Source organism: Thermobia domestica, chromosome 9 (assembly GCF_964235325.1).
Source record: "Thermobia domestica chromosome 9, izTheDome1.hap1.1, whole genome shotgun sequence".
NCBI lineage: Eukaryota > Metazoa > Arthropoda > Insecta > Zygentoma > Lepismatidae > Thermobia > Thermobia domestica.
Window position 1 is genome coordinate 171,730,445 of NC_137462.1, and position 20,213 is coordinate 171,750,657.

General features: G+C 37.4%; 1 protein-coding gene across 1 annotated transcript in view; it reads left to right on the forward strand.

Annotated features, from left to right (window-relative positions):
- Positions 1–20,213, forward strand: part of LOC145661086 (uncharacterized) — a 45,628-nt gene that overhangs the window by 3,211 nt on the left and 22,204 nt on the right. Inside the window, exons 2-4 of the mRNA XM_081726529.1 lie at positions 9,422–9,541; positions 12,679–12,761; positions 17,613–17,741. Coding sequence (XP_081582655.1) covers positions 9,422–9,541; positions 12,679–12,761; positions 17,613–17,741 — 332 coding nt within the window. The remainder of the gene's footprint in view (positions 1–9,421; positions 9,542–12,678; positions 12,762–17,612; positions 17,742–20,213) is intronic.

Genomic DNA, 20,213 nt, shown 5'->3' on the forward strand with positions numbered 1-20,213 from the left:
ATAAAGTGCAGTGTATTACTGTTGGTGATAATAAGACAGGATTATATAAAGATAGTATCCGTGTTGTTCTAGCACTCCCATAACACTCTTAACGGTAAATTGATTTGTTTTAGGTTGGCAGACATTTATGCCGACAACTAGATCTGAAAAAAAAATACGATAGAGAACGATAGTAATATGGCAGAATCAGGCTCCCGAATACCTGTTAATATTCCTAGATACGCAGGTCACAGTACAGACGACCCGGATCGATTTTTTATGTTATTCGATCATTTAACTTTACTCCAGGCATGGACCCCCGAAAAGAAGAAAGAAATACTAGCGATATATTTACAGGATGTAGCTCTCGATTTTGTATTACAATTACAAAACCAAAATCAATTTAACAACCCAGATTACGACCAACTTAAAACTAAATTAATTTCATTGTCTCGTCCAAATTTACCAGCGTATAAGGCAGAATTAGTGAAACATGCCTAAATAGAGGTTATGTTTAGCTTAATTTCATCTATCCCTTTCGTCATTAAGAGACCGGTACATGACTAACTTTGGGGATGTTTCTCCACCACCAGCAACATACGCTGGAATATGAAAATAAATTTCATCTGAAAGATACTCAACAACTAAGGCATAAGGGAAATGTAACTCAAAGGTATTTTGAAATAATAACTCGAACACAAATTTGTATTTTCAAAAGTACAGCAGATGAGGAAAGGTAAAATTAGATTAATAACGAAAAGTATGGCGTAGTCACTGGATGTTTCGACTTATTTACTGTACCTTCATCAATGGTTGACACTCCATTCTCTCCTCTCTCTCTCTCTAGTTGGTTGCTCTTCTCACAACTTTAAACGAAGTACCCCGAGAAACTCCCACCATCCAGTTTTGTTTCCCTGACTGAGGCCTAAAACACACCTCCTGATTTCCTCAATACCAAATATGGTCAATCCATAAAATCTGACCTCCTCATAACACCGTGTTTGTGACGTCACATAAGTCAAAACGTTTGAGAGTCGAAGATCTCACAAGCTGGGGAATTCACCTCATAATCCTGAGTTGTACTTTTCGAGGAAATCCAAGTGCGAAACTAAATCTCAGCAGAAAAGAGTAAACACCAAATACAAACTTAACAATAATCATCGACATAGTTACCAGACAATATCTTATAGCTGACGCAATCCATGGAATCAGCTAGAGAAGAGCTAACTGGGCGCTCCAAATATTTACATTTTAGCTAGATGTGAGTAATGTCCTCAAACGGAGTATAGTGACACAGCCAAGAAGTGAAAACGTAGTCAGACACAAGTAGGAAGTTAACAGATTGCACAAAGGTAAAGGAAACGAGCAAAGATATTGACTTGTTATAAGGTTAAAGGAATCTGCTATTGCACTTATCTTTAATAAAACAAAAAGGTATACAAATATGCTCCCAGGAAGTTTGAGACTACATAATTGAAGTTTCTGAAGAAAGAAAAAAACTATTCCAGAGAAGTAGATGTCGTGAATCCAAAAGCCCGTCGATGGAATCGAACCAAGAACCTCCAACGTGTAGTGTCGTAACATTAGAAATCTTTCAAATACAACAGAAAGAAGTTAAACCGGTCGACTCATATTTCTTACGGAAATTAAGGGCCATTAGACAGTTAATGCCAGCGGCTTCGGAGTAACAGAAGATCTATTTCCTATCGTTAGGATTACAAAGGATTTTTTTTTTTTTTTACAGAAGATAGCTTTGGAATCATTTCAAACAATACAGCACTTACAAGATCGACTCCATGAATTAGAAAAAGCTCAGGACCTCATTCTGAGGAGGAGCTATGTGGAATTGTCACAGGCAAATCATTCTTTAATCGGCCAATCCAACCACCCCTCAACATTTTCCTTAAGTGAATTTAATAACCACACGAATTCTAGTTCGTTAATACCAACCTGTAAGCAACAACCCACTTCTACTGTACACCACACTCAACCTGCACCTCAAAAGAAGTCAATATCTAAGCCCATGTGAGACGATATTCATGGGTAGTAACAATTAAGAAGAATGGGCAAAGGGCAAGGGGGTATTGGGTCGGACATATTCCAAGATGATATATGTTCGATGTACGAAGGCGAGTCAAAAATCTGCACTTTTGTCATAACTTTTCTTACATTGCGCATTTGTCGTCTGTCCTCGCATATTTTATTGTTATACTGTTGTGATAATGTTGTGAAAGAGTGATTTTAATTTCTCCATTTTTCTTCCTTCTGTTGCAGATATATCATGGCTGCTCCATTAGAAGTTTGCACCAAAGAGGAACGACGAGCAGTGATCCGATTTCTTTGCTCGGAGGGTGTCAAAGGGTCAGACATCGCAGACTAGCATCGCAATATGGGAGAAGTGCACTATCACGTAAAACTGTTTTTGTGGCTCGAGAAGTTTAAAAATAACATGTGTAAGTGCATGAGGAGGAAGCAGGACGGCCATCAACCTCCACTACAGATGACAACATTCAGCAAGCTCGAGAGATGGTTCTGGCGAATAGACGAATCACTATCGATGAGGTAGCAGCTGCTTTGAACATCAGTCATGGCTCTGCCCATCAAATCATCCACGACAAGCTAGGTTTTCATAAAGTCTGTGCACGGTGGGTACTAAGAAAGCTTATTGCAGAACACAAGCTCACTCCTGTTAGGGTCTGTCAACGCTTACTCACTCCTTCAACAACGAGGGTGATGCATTTTTAACCAGAATAGTCACCGGCGATGAAATATGGGTTCATCACTATGAGCCAGAATCAAAGCGCCAGAGTATGCAGTGGAAACATCCTGGATCTCCGACGAAGAAAAAATTCAAGACTGAGCTATCCGCAGGAAAGGTTATGTTAACTATGTTTTGGGACTGACAGGAGCTCATAGTGGCAGAGTTCATGGAAAAGGGAAAGAAGATCAACAGTGCGAGTTATAGTGAAATATTGAAAAAGAACCTGAAGCCGGCAATTCGCAACAAACGTCGAGGTTTGTTGTCGAAGGAAGTTTTGGTGTTGCATGACAATGTACGGCCACACTTGGCTCATCACACTATTGAAACTATCAATAAGCTGAAATTTCAGTTATTAGAACACCCTCTCTACAGCTCAAACCTAGCTTCATCTGGCTTTCACTTGTTTGGGTTACTCAAGAATGCTTTGCGTGGTCGCCGATTTGCCTCAGATTTAGACGTGCAAAATGCGGTGCAAAAGGGGCTTCACGACCAACCGAAACCCTTTTATTTGGAAGAAATACGTAACTTCGTTGACCGTTGACCAAGGAGGGAGATTACGCAGAAAAATGATGTGCATAGTATAACCCTAGCTTCATGTAAATAACTGTAGAATGAAAAGTGTAGATAGTTTTTGACTCGCCCTCGTAGAAAGCAGCTCTTGATTAGATACCAAGAGACAAGGTCAGAAGTAGGAAATCTCTTCACCTATGAAGTGGTGTTCACCTATGAAGTATATCGAGAAGTATTGCTTCAAAGTAATCTGAAAACTAACTGGCCAAGATTTATGGTGTGAAGAAAGAACTGGAGAAATTTTCATCAGGAGTGGATTGACACTGGTTGTCTATTATTTTATAAAGGTGGACCACTTATCTTGATATGCCCTTGTAAGTTTTACACTAATTGACAAAGACCCTGAAATTTTGTATCATACAAATATCGGCAGGTGGACATTGTTTGGGACACTGTGTGATACCACAAGGTTACAACGTTGCCAATCCAACATGTAGTTGAAATTTTTCAGAGGCACTGCATCAGGTTATTACATATTTCAAATCTACATCTTTCAATTAACATGAATCTAAAAAATAAAAGTAAACTTCATAATAATGAATAAATCGTGGAGTTAGTAACAACATACACATACAAACTACATCCTCGAGTGGTGCTTTTGTTCCTTATCTCCTAGAGTTCGAATGCTGAGTACAATATTTCTCAGTCAGCCTGTATTTACATGAGTAACTAATGCATTTACTGAATACTATATACAATTATCATTGAGCTGCGAGTAATGTATATTTGTGTAACTTCTTTATAACAGACAATTCTCATTTATGGACAAATTATCACTCCCATTCTTTTCCATTATTCTGAGGTTTCACTATATACTTTATTTTGCTATTCTATAAATACCCGAGTGCGATTCCCGGTGGGAACTCAAGTGATTCAGAGTCCACGTGAAGGACTGGGTTGGATTTTGAGTTTAGCGTCCCATTTAGGAGCAAGGCTATATGAGACGTACACCTACAACTTAACGTGAGATTCGAACTTCATGAGGTCCGCCGAGAATCGAACTCGGATTCCCCACTGCGAGAGAGAGTATGTATTAATTGAAGGTCGATAGAGTGTTTCTCGAACCAGTCAAGTGTGTCTAAACGCAATTCGGGATTTGTGGGCTGGACAGTTGCCTTGCTGGAAAATGCTCGTTCCATTGGCATGAACCATGGTTAAGAGAAGGTTAATATGGTCCTCCAAGATGTCCACATACAGATCGGCATTCAGGAATCTTCTTACGTGGAATAACAGTCTCAATGATGTCCAACTAAATGTGTCTCAGGCCTTAATAGACTTTCTATCACCTCGGACTGAACCAATTTGATATGAAGGATTAACGGCTTCATCTTGTCGTCAGATTCGTAATCTCCCATCAGAGAGATGCAATCAGAAAAGGGACTCATCTCTCCAGGCTACCCGTTTCCACAGACCCAGTATCCAATAGCAGTGCCTTTGAGCCCATGAATGACCTATGATGGGGTATGAGCAGGGGCAGTCTAGTTGGTATGCAGTTCCTGAAGTTGTAGAGAACGTTGAACGTTCTTTGCACTAACACTTCGGATGAAACCTTCATTCAGCTGGGATGTGATTTGCGATATTGTATGTTCCCTACTGGTTCATACGATAGGACAGAGCGGACGCAGTCCACGTTCATTAAGGACTCACTGATCTTTTCACTGTGATTAGTTCCCGGACGTCTTCCCTGCATTTGAATCGTCTCAGCAACTGTGGTACATGAAAACCCCTAGTGATCAGGAATCTTTGAAATGATGTGCCCCATTCATCGAGCACCAACAACCTGTCGTCAATTGAACACATCTCAGTCACATGCTTCTCCCATTCCTCTTGTCGGATTACTATACCTTGCAAGCAAAGGTTCTGCCTAATTATACCTCTAATGCGAGTAATCGGAACAACTTGTGTGTAGGCGTCGCAATGCAAGAACATCAAACAGTCACGTGTGCGTAATTCGGTGGTATGTCAGTGTGTATATATATATATATATATATATATATATATATATATATATATATATATATATATATACTATTTTTCTCATTAGTCAACCATAGCACACTGATAGAGATGAAAAAGTTTCTGAGTGCTAGGAGTAGGATATTCTCTTGTAAACTTGAAATATTGTACGGCCACTAAGCATTCGACAAGAGTATACGACTCGCCTGGAAGGAAAGTGAGTTCGTTAAAAGTTATTTTGTTTCTGTTTTGATATCTGATTTTGTTATTTATCAACGAATCAGAACATCATACGCTTCTCATAATTATTTCTAGATTTAGAGCATCGCACACCACGTGCTATACTTGAAGAAAAGCCAATTGTATAGTCGGAATCAATCTGCAATATACATAACAAGGGCGTGATTTGAGAGTGAACAGGTAGGGGCAATTGCATTACCGAGTTTCATTTACATATTAATCAATAGGAAAGTAATGAGTATAGCACTAATATACTAATAAAGTAATATACTAATGCAAAAATTTTCAACCTTTTTCGTGGCGTATCACAATAATTAATACTTCCATAAGCCATACGTACCATACAGTAATGGCTCAAGTACCACTGGCGGTACGCGCACCCGAGCTTGAGAACCTATGTACTAAGAAACATGGAAAAGACGAATAATCTTCACCCCACTCTCCCCAAATTGCTGCCCCAGAAACGTTTACAATTGGCACAGAAGAAAGTTTCAATGTTCAGAACTATACCCGTAAATGTCTTATCGTTGCACCAGTCGGCAACAGACATAGTTTCTTTTGCGAACAAGTAATTTTCATGATTTTAAACAGATGAATAGAATTTTGAAACCGAGAAGATTAAAAGATGCTTCTTTAAACTATGTGAAAGGCCAATGAAAGAGAAAATTGCTTTATTTGGATTACACAACTTGGACTTAAAATTTTGCAAAGTTTGTAACCTACATGCTACATCTGTCCATGCGAAGTATGTTCGTTGCTCTTCACGAGAACTCTTGAACGGAAGCCAGTTTTTCTTTAAAATTCTATTTCTAGAAATGGATAGCTAGAGCGATTACTTCGGTCAATTTCGTTAATGGAGTCAACCCATTAGTATCTTAATGGCTAACGGCGTCTTACGTTTGTCCCTTAGTTACCCAGGATAATTCTTGAACGATTTTTTTTTTTTTTTTTTTTTTGCTATAGATACTTAGCTAGACCAATTGTCTCGGACAAGATCGTTAATGGGTTTAACCTAATAACATCTTAATGGGTAACAGCGTCTTACGTTTGTGCGTTAATGCACACGATAACTCTTGAACGAAAGGGAATTTTTGAATTCTGTTTTTTTTTTTTTTTTCTGGAATTATAGTAGAAGTTACACATCTCGCCGTTAGAAGGAAGCAAATATTCTCCATCTGTTGACATCTAACGGACAAAATTGAAACTTGCAGTGCGTAATCCTTTTTACTGTTGCATTAATTAGAATATTTAAGTCAAAAATATAGTGGTTATTACGCAATAGTGCAAGATAAAGACTGTCGCCTGTTCATCACAAAGTATTCTACTATCTATGATTGAAAGGAGAACAGTTATTGGAGATACGTGACATAACATGAATGATGTCGAATACTAATTCCAACTCACACGTGCAATCACATTTTTCTTCTTATTCTTGCGTATTGACATAGGCTTCTATTATACACTGGACATTCAATTTCCGCAGTGCTTCAATTCTTGTACCCTCCTCTCTGGATCTTCGAAGATAGGAAAGTTTTCTGTTGAATATACATATTTTCGTCCTTCATTCACACTCCCCCCTCACACACACACTCTCTGTTGATATCGGTGCACAATCGATGAAATTCATCCGTTTTTCACTAGACCTTTGTAGACCTTTGGTTCCTGAGTTTATAGGTCTTGAAAGCTGAGATTGAACTTAGTGAAAGGATATTTTATATCGATAATGCTTATCCGATCGTGACCAAATTCGTCATGGAAGTAGAATTTGTGAAAATGAATTATTTCAATTTTACTTCCCACGCTTATGCCGGCTAGGCTAAAGGAGACGGCGATGATGAGAAATGAATGCAATGGTGTAATTAATAAAGTGGGACGAAACCCACGCACATGGTGTTTGTCCACCACAAATTTCACTTGGAACGAGATGTTGTCGAACTAGGGACCCAAGGACCAGAGGTGAACTCTCTACCACTGAGCCATCGCAGCCTCCGGAAGTAGACCTCGTGTAGTTTAGTATGCATATGGAATATTATGGTATGCAGGCTATCGATTCTCGTGTTATTGGCCATCAAATTTAGGGTTTCAGCTTTGTGAAATCAGGAAATCTCAATAAATCACGATTGATAAAATTCATCAGATGTTGATCAAACTTGGTACACTGGTGGACCTTGACGATCTTGGTACGCTTGTTAGCTTAATACGAAATATTATGGTTCCTGAGGCATTGTCCTCAAAATTAAGGTTGCGACTAACGCGTAAGTGAAATTAAGAAATTTCACTAAAAACCAACTGATGAAACGTATTCGAATTCGATCGAATTTGGCATGGCGGTAGAGCTTTATGAGCTGAGTTAACATATGAAACATTATGGTATGGAGATCTTTAGTTCTCGAGTTATATGGAATAGAATTTGGGGATTCGTCTTTGCCAAATTTTCACACAGAAATCGTGGTAATAAACCTGATGCTGAGGCCCAATTTGAGGTATAGGAAAGTAATTGAAAAGACGGTTGATTAGCTGTGTTGTAAATGAACTGTTTCTTTGTAATAAAAATTTGTTAAAACTAAGTACATGAATATCTTTTTTAAAAAAACAAAAAATGAATGACAACTTTTTCCCGCAGTAGGGTAACTTACTAGTTCCATTTGAAACGTTTTCTCATATAACTTGCTCCCCGCGAGACGAGACAAGACGAAAAATAAGGTTTTCCCTGTCATCTCATAATTTTTTCAGAATTGTCGCCTCATCTCGATTCTCGGAAACCTGTTTCTCGACCTGTCTCGAAACTTTCTTGTATCATTTTGTAAATTTACATGGAAAATTTATGCTCTGATTTTCTTCTAAATTTCATCTAGAAGTTATCAGAATCCTTAAGTATCACGAGAGGTCAATGAAGGGTGTGAGATAATAACATTTAAATCATATTTATTATTGAAGTATATTGCGTAAAATGACTTGCATATCTTTCCATAAATCTGTTCGGTGTGTTTGTACAACCACTTTAACAATTTGTACTTTTTGTACTCTGAATCGTGTTTAACACTAAAACAATGATTGAGACCCAAGAGTTTGGTGAACAAGTGTTAGGCATTAGGCTCTAGAAATTTCTCATTTCATCTCGAAAACGAGAAAAGAATTCTCGTCTGGTCTCGAATTTGAAAATACACCTTTCGTCTCGTTGGGAAACACTAATTAGCATCCGCAAGATTTTTCGTACGAGAAAGCAAAATTGTTAATCCTTTGATTTTATTATTTAAAAATTATTTATGGCGTGTTTTTAGGCAACTTAAGGCTCAGTTCTAAATAGGGAAGGAAAGGACGTGGAAAGAAGCTGATGTGTATGCTACCATTTTGATAATCATGCCACAGTTTCAGCAAAACGACAAATGCATTTGTATTTTGCTGACCACGTAGTTTTTAATCATGTAACAGGTATTTTTTCAACAGAAGTTGGAAACGTAAAGAAATAAAGAAAACATTGGACAACCAAATTTCAAAATTATTGATCATGCTCGGAAACTTAATTCAAATTAATGATTCACTCAGGAGCCACCACCTCACGTTACTCTCACTTGCAGTGCTTCTTTCAGGAAAAAATGTTCCGGAGAGCACATTTAGCATTTGGAAGGGAACATTATTTTCACACGGTATTATTCTGTTTACTATTATATTACAGACGCATTATTTTGGTCTTCTCCGAGGGGCACTCTCAGAGCTCCGGAGGGCCAGTGGCCCTCAAAATTCATGTCTGGAAGAAAAAACGCTGTTTGTCGATATCCACGGACTTGGTCAACAATAGTACTCCAAGACAGAAAAACTAACAAAGGGTTTATCTTGAAATATAATGACAATCACAATAATGATTTGGCAATGGTATAACGATAACAATGTATTAATTAATTTTAAACATTATAGATCGATATATAATCCTTGGAAACCATAGAGATTCGTGGGGATATGGAGCAATCGATCCTGGAAGTGGAACTTCTCAACTGGTAGAGACAACAAGAATTTTTGGGGAGTTAAAGAAGAAAGGTAAGTGAAGGAAAGTATAGATAATTAAATTTGTCTTGAAGTTTCTTGGTGATTTTTCTTTTTAAATTTCCTCACGAGTAAAAAATCTATAGTGCCTTTTAATGTGGTGCTTGAACTATTCATAACTGTCTTCATTCTTCAGTTTCTCAGAATAATAATACCACGAATATAAATGAATTACACTCTATTTGGGAAAGCCAGAGTAACGGAGTAAAACACGTTCTCTGAACCATAGATTTATATAAGAAGAAGATTTGTTCTGAAGAATATTAAAACTTCGTGGATTGAAAGAAGCAGCAGCGATAATTGGTCATTGAGGTATGAAGCGTAAGAGGAATGCGATAAACAAGGAAAGGTAATAAAGGTTGCGATACTAATTGAAGAAAGGAAAGATGGAAAGGATGTTGATAAACGAGAAATCTTTTCGTCGTATATGCAAAAGCTTTCAGTTATAAGAAAAAGTTGAAAATTAACGAAAATAACCTAAGCAGGCCAATAAAGATATCTACTATGAGTTCCAATTTCAGAAGACCTACTTCCAGACTTCATATCTTAGTTATTTATTCATAAAGCTTTAAGTACAAATGCCGTATTTCTTTTTTTTAAAAAAGACTGAAGTATCTTAAAGAGGCATTTTTCAAATTAAGTTTTCATACACACCTGATTTCGTTCAGCGGTGTGAAATTAAGGAATGACACGTGTATCGAGCTCTACTTCAAATTAATATTTTAAAAAATCGTGTACGTAATATAGCGGGAAAACTTGAAATACGGTGTAGAATGGTTCACTAAGAGGAATCAAGAACAATACGCTTTTTGATATATGATGCAAACAAGTTACTGCCTTCGAAATTCTAGTAGACAAATCTTATTAAGATCAAGTAAGTAAGTTATGTTGTTAGTTTACGTTCACTACTCCACTGATAACTCATGTACGAAAATGAATCTTGAATTCTTTGTTTCAGATCCTCTTAATGGGGAACAATATCTTTAACTGGTCCGTTACTTCACACTATAGCTCTTGAACGGAAATGACTTTATGATTTTTTGAATTTACTTTGTAGTTGATGTATTCAGGTCAAGAATTGCCATAGCCAAAGAAGCATTGGACTGGATGGTTCTGGGACTTGGGAAAGAGACTTGGAGAAGAAATGTTTAGAGAGCTTCGAAACGTGGTGTTGGAGGAAAATAAAGAAGATAAAATAGACAGAAAGTGTAGCAAACGAAGATGTTTTCTAACGGATAGGAGAGAAGAAGATATTTCTAGCCAGCATCCTTCATAGATTGCGAAGAAATTGTTTTCTTCATACCTACAGGGATAAAAGTGAGGGGAACGCGGGTGGGCGTCGTTACCCCACTTCCAAAAATATCTATGGCGTCCCTCACTTCGTAAAAAGATTACAATGGGCAAAGATAGTCAAGGGGACAGCGTGACGTCCTTAGGCTCCCCTACCTTTTCAGATCCACTTTTATCCCTGCGTACCTCCATAGAAGGAAAGATGGAAGGAAAACGAGAAATAGGAAGAAAAAGAGCACAACTAATCAATGATTTCTAATATAAAATAAAATATTGGGAGTTAAAAGAGGAAACTAAAGATCGAGGAACGTGGAAATTGAAAAAAGGAAAAATAACTCATTAATTCTAGGACCTGCAGAATACTTAATATAGTAATTGATAGCTAGATCGATTTTCCTGGCCGACTTCATTAATGGAGTACATTCGTTACCATATTAACGGTTAACGATGATTTACGTTAGTTTGTTACACTACAAAGTAACACTTGAAAGAAAGCGATTTTTTTTACAGTAGATATCTAGATCGATTATCTTGGACTAAGTCGTTAATGGAATAAATCCGTTACCATCTTAACAGATAAAAATGACATGTCCGTCCGTTCGTTAATGGAGTCAATTCATTAATATGTTTTGCGGGTGACGATGACCTTAATGGTAGCCATTCATATTTAATTTCTACTATAGAAACATTGGTAGTAGAAATTACACATCATATCTTTAGATTCCAGCAAACATCCTGCAGTGTTTGACATCTACTAGACAAAGTGGAAACTTCAAGTCCTTGATCCTTTTTGCTGTCTACCATAGTTTATTTAAATATGAAAATTAAATTATTTTCATGATTAATCCATAACATCAAGATTCTTAATTTTAATTTTATTTATTAACTAATGTGAACAGGTATACACGTGAATCCAATAATATTTTTCAACAAATTTTATTCATTTGTATTTACGCTCTACTTTGTCAGTCACGTGGGTGCATAGAACGAAACCTACTATAATATGTTTGATGCTCTCCTGTCGAGAAGCAAACTCAGGACTTCATGCACCAACATCCGAAGTTCTAGCCGCTAGATCAAGGATAAGAAAAATGTTCAATAAAGGATACTGGTATTTTATACTTACTTTTTGCATAAATAGTATGCAAAAAGTAAGTATAAAATACCAGTATTGCTAGCTAGTATAAAATACCAGTAAAATACAAGTAAGTATAAAATACCGGTACTAAATTGCAGTTTTACATACAGGCTTACATTAGAAATATAATGGATTAATAACGATTAATAACAATTGATAATAAAGGTTTAATAACGAGGCAAGAATTAGTATCATTTGGTTTTTAAATTTCTCAAAATATTTCAGTTAGTCAATCAAGGTATATTCTGTTTTCGGTTTGATAATGTATAATTATGTTTGTTAGCAACGAAGAGTGTATTAACTTTAGGTTATATCTAAAGATATATTTACTATTCAAATAAAAATACCTAAAACATCACTGTAAGGATCTTTGTCTCAATAAGTATTAATGCTATTAAGCGTTTTCAACATTTTATCAAATACGGTTTGATATGACGCCGAAGTCGTAATTAATCGTATGTCGCGGTGGTTGACCTATTGGCTCAAGTGTAAAGGGCGATGTATCCAATGAGATAGACAAATTTTATACATGTGGATTTTAAAATAATACTTCATATATTTTCCAGCGTTTCAACATGAATCATTTTATCATTTTGCGCACAGGGCATAACATGTAGGATATTAAGATAGATATTTCATTTGTCGAACTGAAGCACGTATAATTACATTCGAGCCATTATTAACAGTCTTTATTTCTTTATAGGATGGCGACCACGTCGTACACTTGTATTTTGTAGCTGGGGTGCTAAAGAATTTGGGATGGTAGGGTCAACAGAGTGGGTTGAGGTAAGCATAATATCATATTTATGGTTCGTTAATGAGTCATGTGATTGTTAATTCTAATGCTCAGTGGCTCAGTGGTAGAGCGTTCACCTCTGATGTTTGAGGTCCCGGGTTCAAACCCTGCTCCCGCCAAGTGAACTTTGTGGTAGACAAACACTGTGTGCTTGGGTTTTCTCGGGGTTCTCCCGTTTCATCCCACTTTGTTCATTTAATTCATCTCTCATCATCACAGTCTCTTTTAGCCTAACCGGTATAATCGTAGGATGTAAAACTCAAAAATTTCATTTTTTCTAATACTCAGATAGAATATAGGAAGAATTGTAAAAGAAGTAGAAATAAATAAAACGTATTCTTTCTTTAAAAAAAATAAGTAACTTTTTTAGTTCAAAACCCACGGTTATGCCCTTTAGGCTAAATGAGACGGATGATTAATGATTATAAAAATACTTTTTTTTTGTTCTCTCCGACCGAGAATAGAATCCGAGACCACGTGCACCAAAGGCACACTCAGTAGTCACGTTTTAAAGAAAAATCTTCATGACTTATGTTACTCTCTCCTTCAACTGCTCAGCGCTACCGGATACGACAGAGACACAAGTACAGAAAGATCGAGGACAGTTAAAATTTCAAAGTGTTACAGGAGGATCGAACAATCAAATTAGTTCAAACAAAATATCATAGGCAGGTAAAGAGTAAATTCACTTATTCCATGAAGTGATGAAATCACAAGTTCAACACAACAGAAACAACATTGGATCCTATACTCTTCTAATACAAGGTGACTTTTTTCTAAAAACTACGGATTTCACTTGGTTCTAAAATTTCTAACTGAAGTCCAATTTTCATGCGGTTTGTGACAAATGATCAAGGAAGGATGGGAGATTTATGGGACTATGTTTACTGGTTTAAATTAATCTCGGGTAATATCGCCAACGCCTCAAGATAAACAGGAAATATTCGCCAGTGTACCTTACAATTGGAATGAGGTTTTGGATTTCTGAAGCGAAATTGCAGAATACAAATTAAGTGTTAGTGAGAATATAAATTAAGTGTTAGTGGTATCACCCATAAATAACATGTTGAATAGCTATATCTAGTTTCTTGCGACAAACGACGCGACCTAAGGACTCGATAAATGACATTTTCCACAAGACCCGCATGCGGGGTCCGATGCTTTCCTGTGTCACTCAGAGGTGATCCTATTTCTTCCAATTTATTCACTAGCGACCATATTATGTTAATGTCTGAGTCAAAACGTGAGGCAAATTTGTTTCTAAATGCCCTTTACGTAGCAACAACAGATTTCGTTCTCCAACAACTTCTAACGATAAACTTGTGTTGCTCTAAAGACTACACAATTCTCAGTGTCCTGATTATACTCACACAGTAGCACAGAAATATACGGCACAATTCCCAATTCAACGATCCAGTTTTCTGTTTCCTATTGACTTTGGCGAGGTTTGTATCTAACGAAGAAAACTCAGGTCTCCACACCACACAACACCTCATTCCAACTGTAAGGTACACTGCCGAATATTTGCTGTTTTTCTTCTTTTTCCTGTTTCTCTATCATCATCGTCTCATTCTAGCAATCACTCAAATGGTTTGACACGGTTTTCGACCCTACCCTATCCTGAACCAAACTTCGCACTTCATTGAAGCTCTTCTCTCCTTATCTTGTGTTATGTGGTTGTTTCAGCTGAAATCACCCAAATCTTTAACATAAAGCATGAAATTAGAGTTCTCTTTAAGAGTGTTGACTAACATGCACCATCTTTGTTTCTAAACCCATTGATTTATATGGTCAAGTATTTTTCGGTTTTCTTTGAAAATAAAATGAAATTTTAATGGTTTGAATTTACTACTTTCTTCTCTAGTCTATTGTAAAATTACCTTGGTAGAGCAATTTAACACAGGGGATTCAGTTTTCTCCCTCAACCTTTTACTATAAAACTAGCTGAAAATTACTATTCTTCGCTTGGGGGTTGTATTTGGAAGTCAACGCCTGTAAGAGTATCACAATTTATCTCAGCTATCGCAAAAACTATGGATTTGACACTAATATCGGTCATTTTGGATTGTCTCGATACCCCACCCACCCGCATGTGATCCCCGGCACGCATATAATGGTAGCTGAATTTGAAATTCATCGCTAATGGAAGTGACACCATTAATCTCAACGACCGCGAAAACTATGGATTTGACACTAATATCGGTCATTTTGGATTATTTGTACATATTTCAGTATCCCTCTCTTCCGGTGACCTCCGTCCCGCAGCCGAATGGGGTGAATTTGGAACTTAATGCGATAGAAGTTTTACCATTAGTCTGAGCGAACGCGAAAACTATGAATTTGACACAAATATCGGTCATTTTCTACTACTTTTACATATCCCTGTAAACGCCCCCCTGAGACCCTCTGGTTCGAATTTAAAAAAAAATCGCTTCGTCTTGGTCTGGGGCCTGGACCAAGGTACATGTGTCCAAAATTTGGTAACTCTCGATCCACTCGTCTGGTCCCCAGGCCGCACACAGACAGACAGACAGACACACAGACAAACAAACTCTATTTTATTTATATTACATTCCTGTTACATACAATATAACACAAAGTCACTATAAATGTGATCCTAAGACCAATACGTAATTTGGGTAAATAGGTGTTCCTGGGCCCAGGCAACCAAGGGAGGAATTCCCACAAAGTTCAAGGTAAATTAAGTGGAGGTTGCTTAGGACTCTCAGTGCTTCAGGCAAGCTAGGCGGGTAGGAAAAAATACAAAACTCCACGCAAGCTAGGAAGTTGAGTTAGGATTCTCTCAGAGCTTCACACAAGCTAAGAGAGTGGTTGAGTTCCCACAAAGCTCCAGGCAAGCTAGGAGACTTAGGTTAGGTTAGATCTCTCAGAGCTCCATGCAAGCTAAAAGAGGGAAATTGACCAGCCGGAACTGATGTCCATTGAGGCGTTGCATGGCTTTTAATACCTGCTTCTGAGCAGCGGTGGCGGTGGTGTTCCTCTTCTTTCACATGACTAGATGATGGTGCTTCATATAGTAATTATAGTAGAAGACCATGTGGTTTTGATTTAAATTAAGAGCATGTGTTGGCGTTTACAAATATATACCACATGTAGGATATTATACTATTTAAATGCCTCTTGCTTTCTCGAAATGAGGTTTTATTATATGTACAGTAAATGTAATATTACTTAAATTAGGTTTAATTTATGTATATTAAAAACTCGAGTTTATCACTCTAAAAGAACTTAACTAGATCTAATTAAAAATTCAAGAAAATCAAACCATTGAAATCCTGTCTCATTTTAAGGTAAATGTAAAAGAATCCTCCCCTCTATAAATCAATTGGTAGAGAAACAAAGGTGGTGGATATTTTAATATCGTTCAACATCCGTCACTTGTATCTCAGCCAGCACTGAATATTCTAAATTAAATATTATAATATAACGGTAACGAAAGCTGGAACAGTGCTGTTATATAACAATTTTTAAATTTTGAGACAGTGCAAGGCAAGTGAAAAGACTATATTATTACCAACAGTTTACGCACTGTTTGTGTATATTCCATGCAAGTCTTACAAGTTTTAGCATTGATTTACAATATACGTTCAGACAAGTAGCATGTAAAAATGCTTTTAAATGAAATTAGCTGTACCTACCGTAACGTGCACGGAGCGAAATAGCTGACTCGTTGATTGGGTGTATTATTCTTGTTAGTGTTTGTTTGATCTACTAAATGTCTGAACGGCTATAAATCTAGCCTTAGATGTCCCGATATAAATACTCGCAAAATGATTTGAGCAGTATATGTCAGATAGACCAGCTCACCAACTTCGTGACCCGGAAGCAGTCAGATAGTGATCCATCAGACCTGGTGTCATCCGAAGATAACGAAATATTGTCACACATATGGAGAATATATTGTAATCCTAGAGATCATGATTATCTCCTAGGGGCGCGCTGGCTTACTGGTAGAGCGTTCACCTCTGGTGTGTGAGGTCCTTTGTTTGATTCCAGTTTGCACCAGATGGGCTCTGTGGAGGACAAACACCGTGTGCGTGGGTTTTCTTGGGTTCCCCCACATTTGTTCTACCATTTCATTCATCCTCTTCATCACCGTCTCCTTTATCCGACCCGGCATAACCGTGGGACGTAAAACTGAGAATTTTAATTTCATATTACGAACCACTTCTATCTTTCTATCTTCTAACTAAATCGATGATTTTCTTTCTCTGTTGTATCTGAAAACATTGTGTATCTGAAAACATTGTACTGAAACACAACTAGAAAGTGCGTCACACTATAAACGCGTCAGAGTCACAGAGTAGAAAAACTACACGTTTTTCTTGTGAGCAATCTTCAAAGTTTAATACTGTTGAGCCCAAACAGTGTTTATATATATATAAATTTATATCCTGTGTTGAAAATCACTGAATTAATTTTCAGTATGGGAATACGAATAAACATGTAATCATATTTTTAAAAAATCAGATTATGACACCTTGTCTAAGAATTATTACACCGAGTATGAAACACGTAAAAGTTCGAGCTCAAATAGTGAACATCTTCAATTCACTATAAAATTATCCAGTATTGCTGTAGGGAGTGGATCTGTCCGGGTTACTGAGTCTGTTTGGGTCTCCAACTCAAACCTAGCTAAGAAACGAGAGCCAGACACGGCTGTCCTGGACAGAAGTAATGACCAAAGTGCCCCGTGCCATTATTGGTGTATGTGTTGTGAATTGTAAGTTGTACAATGTTCTAAATTTTCTCGATATTACATAACTTTCTTATTTGATAGAAGTTTGTCATAATAATTTTCTTCTTTTCCTTTTCTCTAGGAAAAACTACCAAAGTTAATGGAACGTACTGTAACTTATATCAACTGTGACATTTGCGTTTCTGGAACTTTATTTCGACCGACTGCATCTCCCCTTCTTCAGGAAGCTATCTGGAAAACAGCTCAGTTGGTATGTTTCTGTTATATTTAAATGTAAGATAGATATATTGTATGCAATGTAAATCGTTCGATCTTGACCAAACTAGTCATAATAGTTGATCTTGACGTGTTTAGTATGCGTAAAAATATGGTAAGTAGGCCTTATACTGACAGTGAGTTACGGATAATCGAAGTTGGGGATTGGACTTTGTAATTTTTTAAAATCTAATTATTATAACAACAATCGTAAATGAAACAAACATGATAACATTACCTCGAAGCATAAGAGAGTAAATGAGGGGGAAGTTGATTGAGATGGTAAGAAAATGAATGAAGGACGAACTTTTTTTCCTTATTAGGAAAACTTTATAGTTCAAATTGATTACAAACTTACTGGGAATGAAAGAAACACTGTATTGTAATTATCTTAGAATACAAAGTAAAATTTCACTAACTCTGTAGTTTAATAGCTGGTTTCGCTAGTCCAGTGGCTAGTGTGCATTGCTTTGATGCACGAAACCGTCGTTTCGATTACCGGTGGGAGAGTATCGAATAAAGTACAGTGGTTCATCTCCCAATTTAAACTATAGGTCTTTTCTATTTAGCCTCGCTGCTGATAGTGACCTATTTGATAATCCATCAATCAATGTATGGTTTTAAAAAATCATACGTAGTTTATCTTCGAAAAGGAGAACTTGCCTGTCGATCCTATTTTGGTTAATGCAGACCATAAACAATTGTTTTTACTCACCTACCTGATGTAGCCTGGCTCACATAATCGGTCCACTTTTTTCTCAATCATACGTCTCCCCTAGCCTATAGAGTGGCCTAACTTACGGATGTTAAAGATGTCACTTCAGTGAGTGCCTAAGAACTCAGTAATTACCCTAAAATGTCAAATGTATTAATCATGCCAAATGATGTCATGTCAAATCATACACAATATTCATTTATTCAGTATGTGTTGTGTATGAATTAGGAAGTAAACTTGTTGATATCCTCAATGATCACCTAAACGTGATTCTTACATATGAGAGACAGTCAAATTAAAAAGGAACACGCGAGAAAGTACCAATGGAATGTTTTTTTTTTATTTATTCAAAAGTAATTGCCAGACGCGTTAGTGCATCTATCCCACTGAGAGAAGAGAGAATCAACTCCAGTCTTATAGAAGGAGTTAGCTGACCAATCTACAACTTCACCCACTTTTGCACTTCCTCGTCCGACTGAAACCGAAGTTGGCGAATGTCTTTCTTCAAAAACGTGAAAGTCACAAGGAGAATGGTCTAGACGGAGGATGTTGAAGTGTTTCCCAGCCAATTCTCTGAAGCGTATCTCTCAGCAGATTGGCAGTATGTGGATGAGCGTTATCATACAAAAGGATGAGTCCGACCGACACCATTTCAGGGCAGGGCACTTTGACTTTTCTGCAAAGAGTCTTCATAGCGCTTCGCGTTTATTGTGGCCCCATGCTCGAGGAAGTCAACAAGCAGAGAGCCGCTGCAGTTGAAGAAGAAGGTCATCATTACTTTATAGGAACTTGTGTGAACAGCTTTTGATTTCTTTGGCGGGAGAGAATTGGGGATGTTTCCATTGTAGGTTTCGCAGTTTGCTTTCGGGCTCAAAATGGTGACACCACGCTTCGTCTCTCGGGACGATAATTGACAGAAGCGAATACTCTTTCTCGTGTTACCGTTGCAGATGCATCAGAGATAAAGCCATTTTGTCAATCTATTGTCCCTTCATCAGTTGATGCCGAGCCAACTTCGCGTAAAGTTTTGGGAACTGCAGGTGTTCTTTGATAATGGCATGTGCGGAGCCATGGCTAATTTCGATCTGAACACAATTTCTTCTTCTGTGATTCGTCGGCTTTCCCGGGGAAGACTATCAATCCGCGCAATCACATTAGGAGTAATGGCTCGATCAACCTGTCCTAGGCGCGAATCATCTTGCAGTGATGTTCATAATTCTCGGAATCTCTAATGCCACTCCTGCACACTTGTCAGTGGCACGCAGTGTTCGCCATATACAGCAGACATCCGACGATGAGATCCGCGTGTTGCAACACCCTCAGACACTGCAAAACACGAACCACGACCTTTTGCTCTTCTTTGCTTGCCTCCATTTCTAATGATGAACGAACACACTTTTCACTACGCTCACCTATAGAGAAATAAACAAACAACTTGTGTACCTATGAGTTGTCACTATGAATTTCTCCTCACGAAGATGGCAATGTCGATAAGTAACAACAATGTTGTCAACTTTCGCGAGGAACGCATTTTATGAAGGATGTTCAGTTTTCATTGAACTGCTCCTCGCTCGATTCTAGGCAACGGTACATACGTATACAAATGAAAGTCTCGTGGGAACGTTAATAACAAAATTATTTGCCTTCGTCACATGAAACGTATCGCCTTCAACCATTAATTCATAATAGACTAAACAGTGTATATTAGATATTCTAAGCACAATATTTGCTAGATAAGGTTTTTTTTTTTTT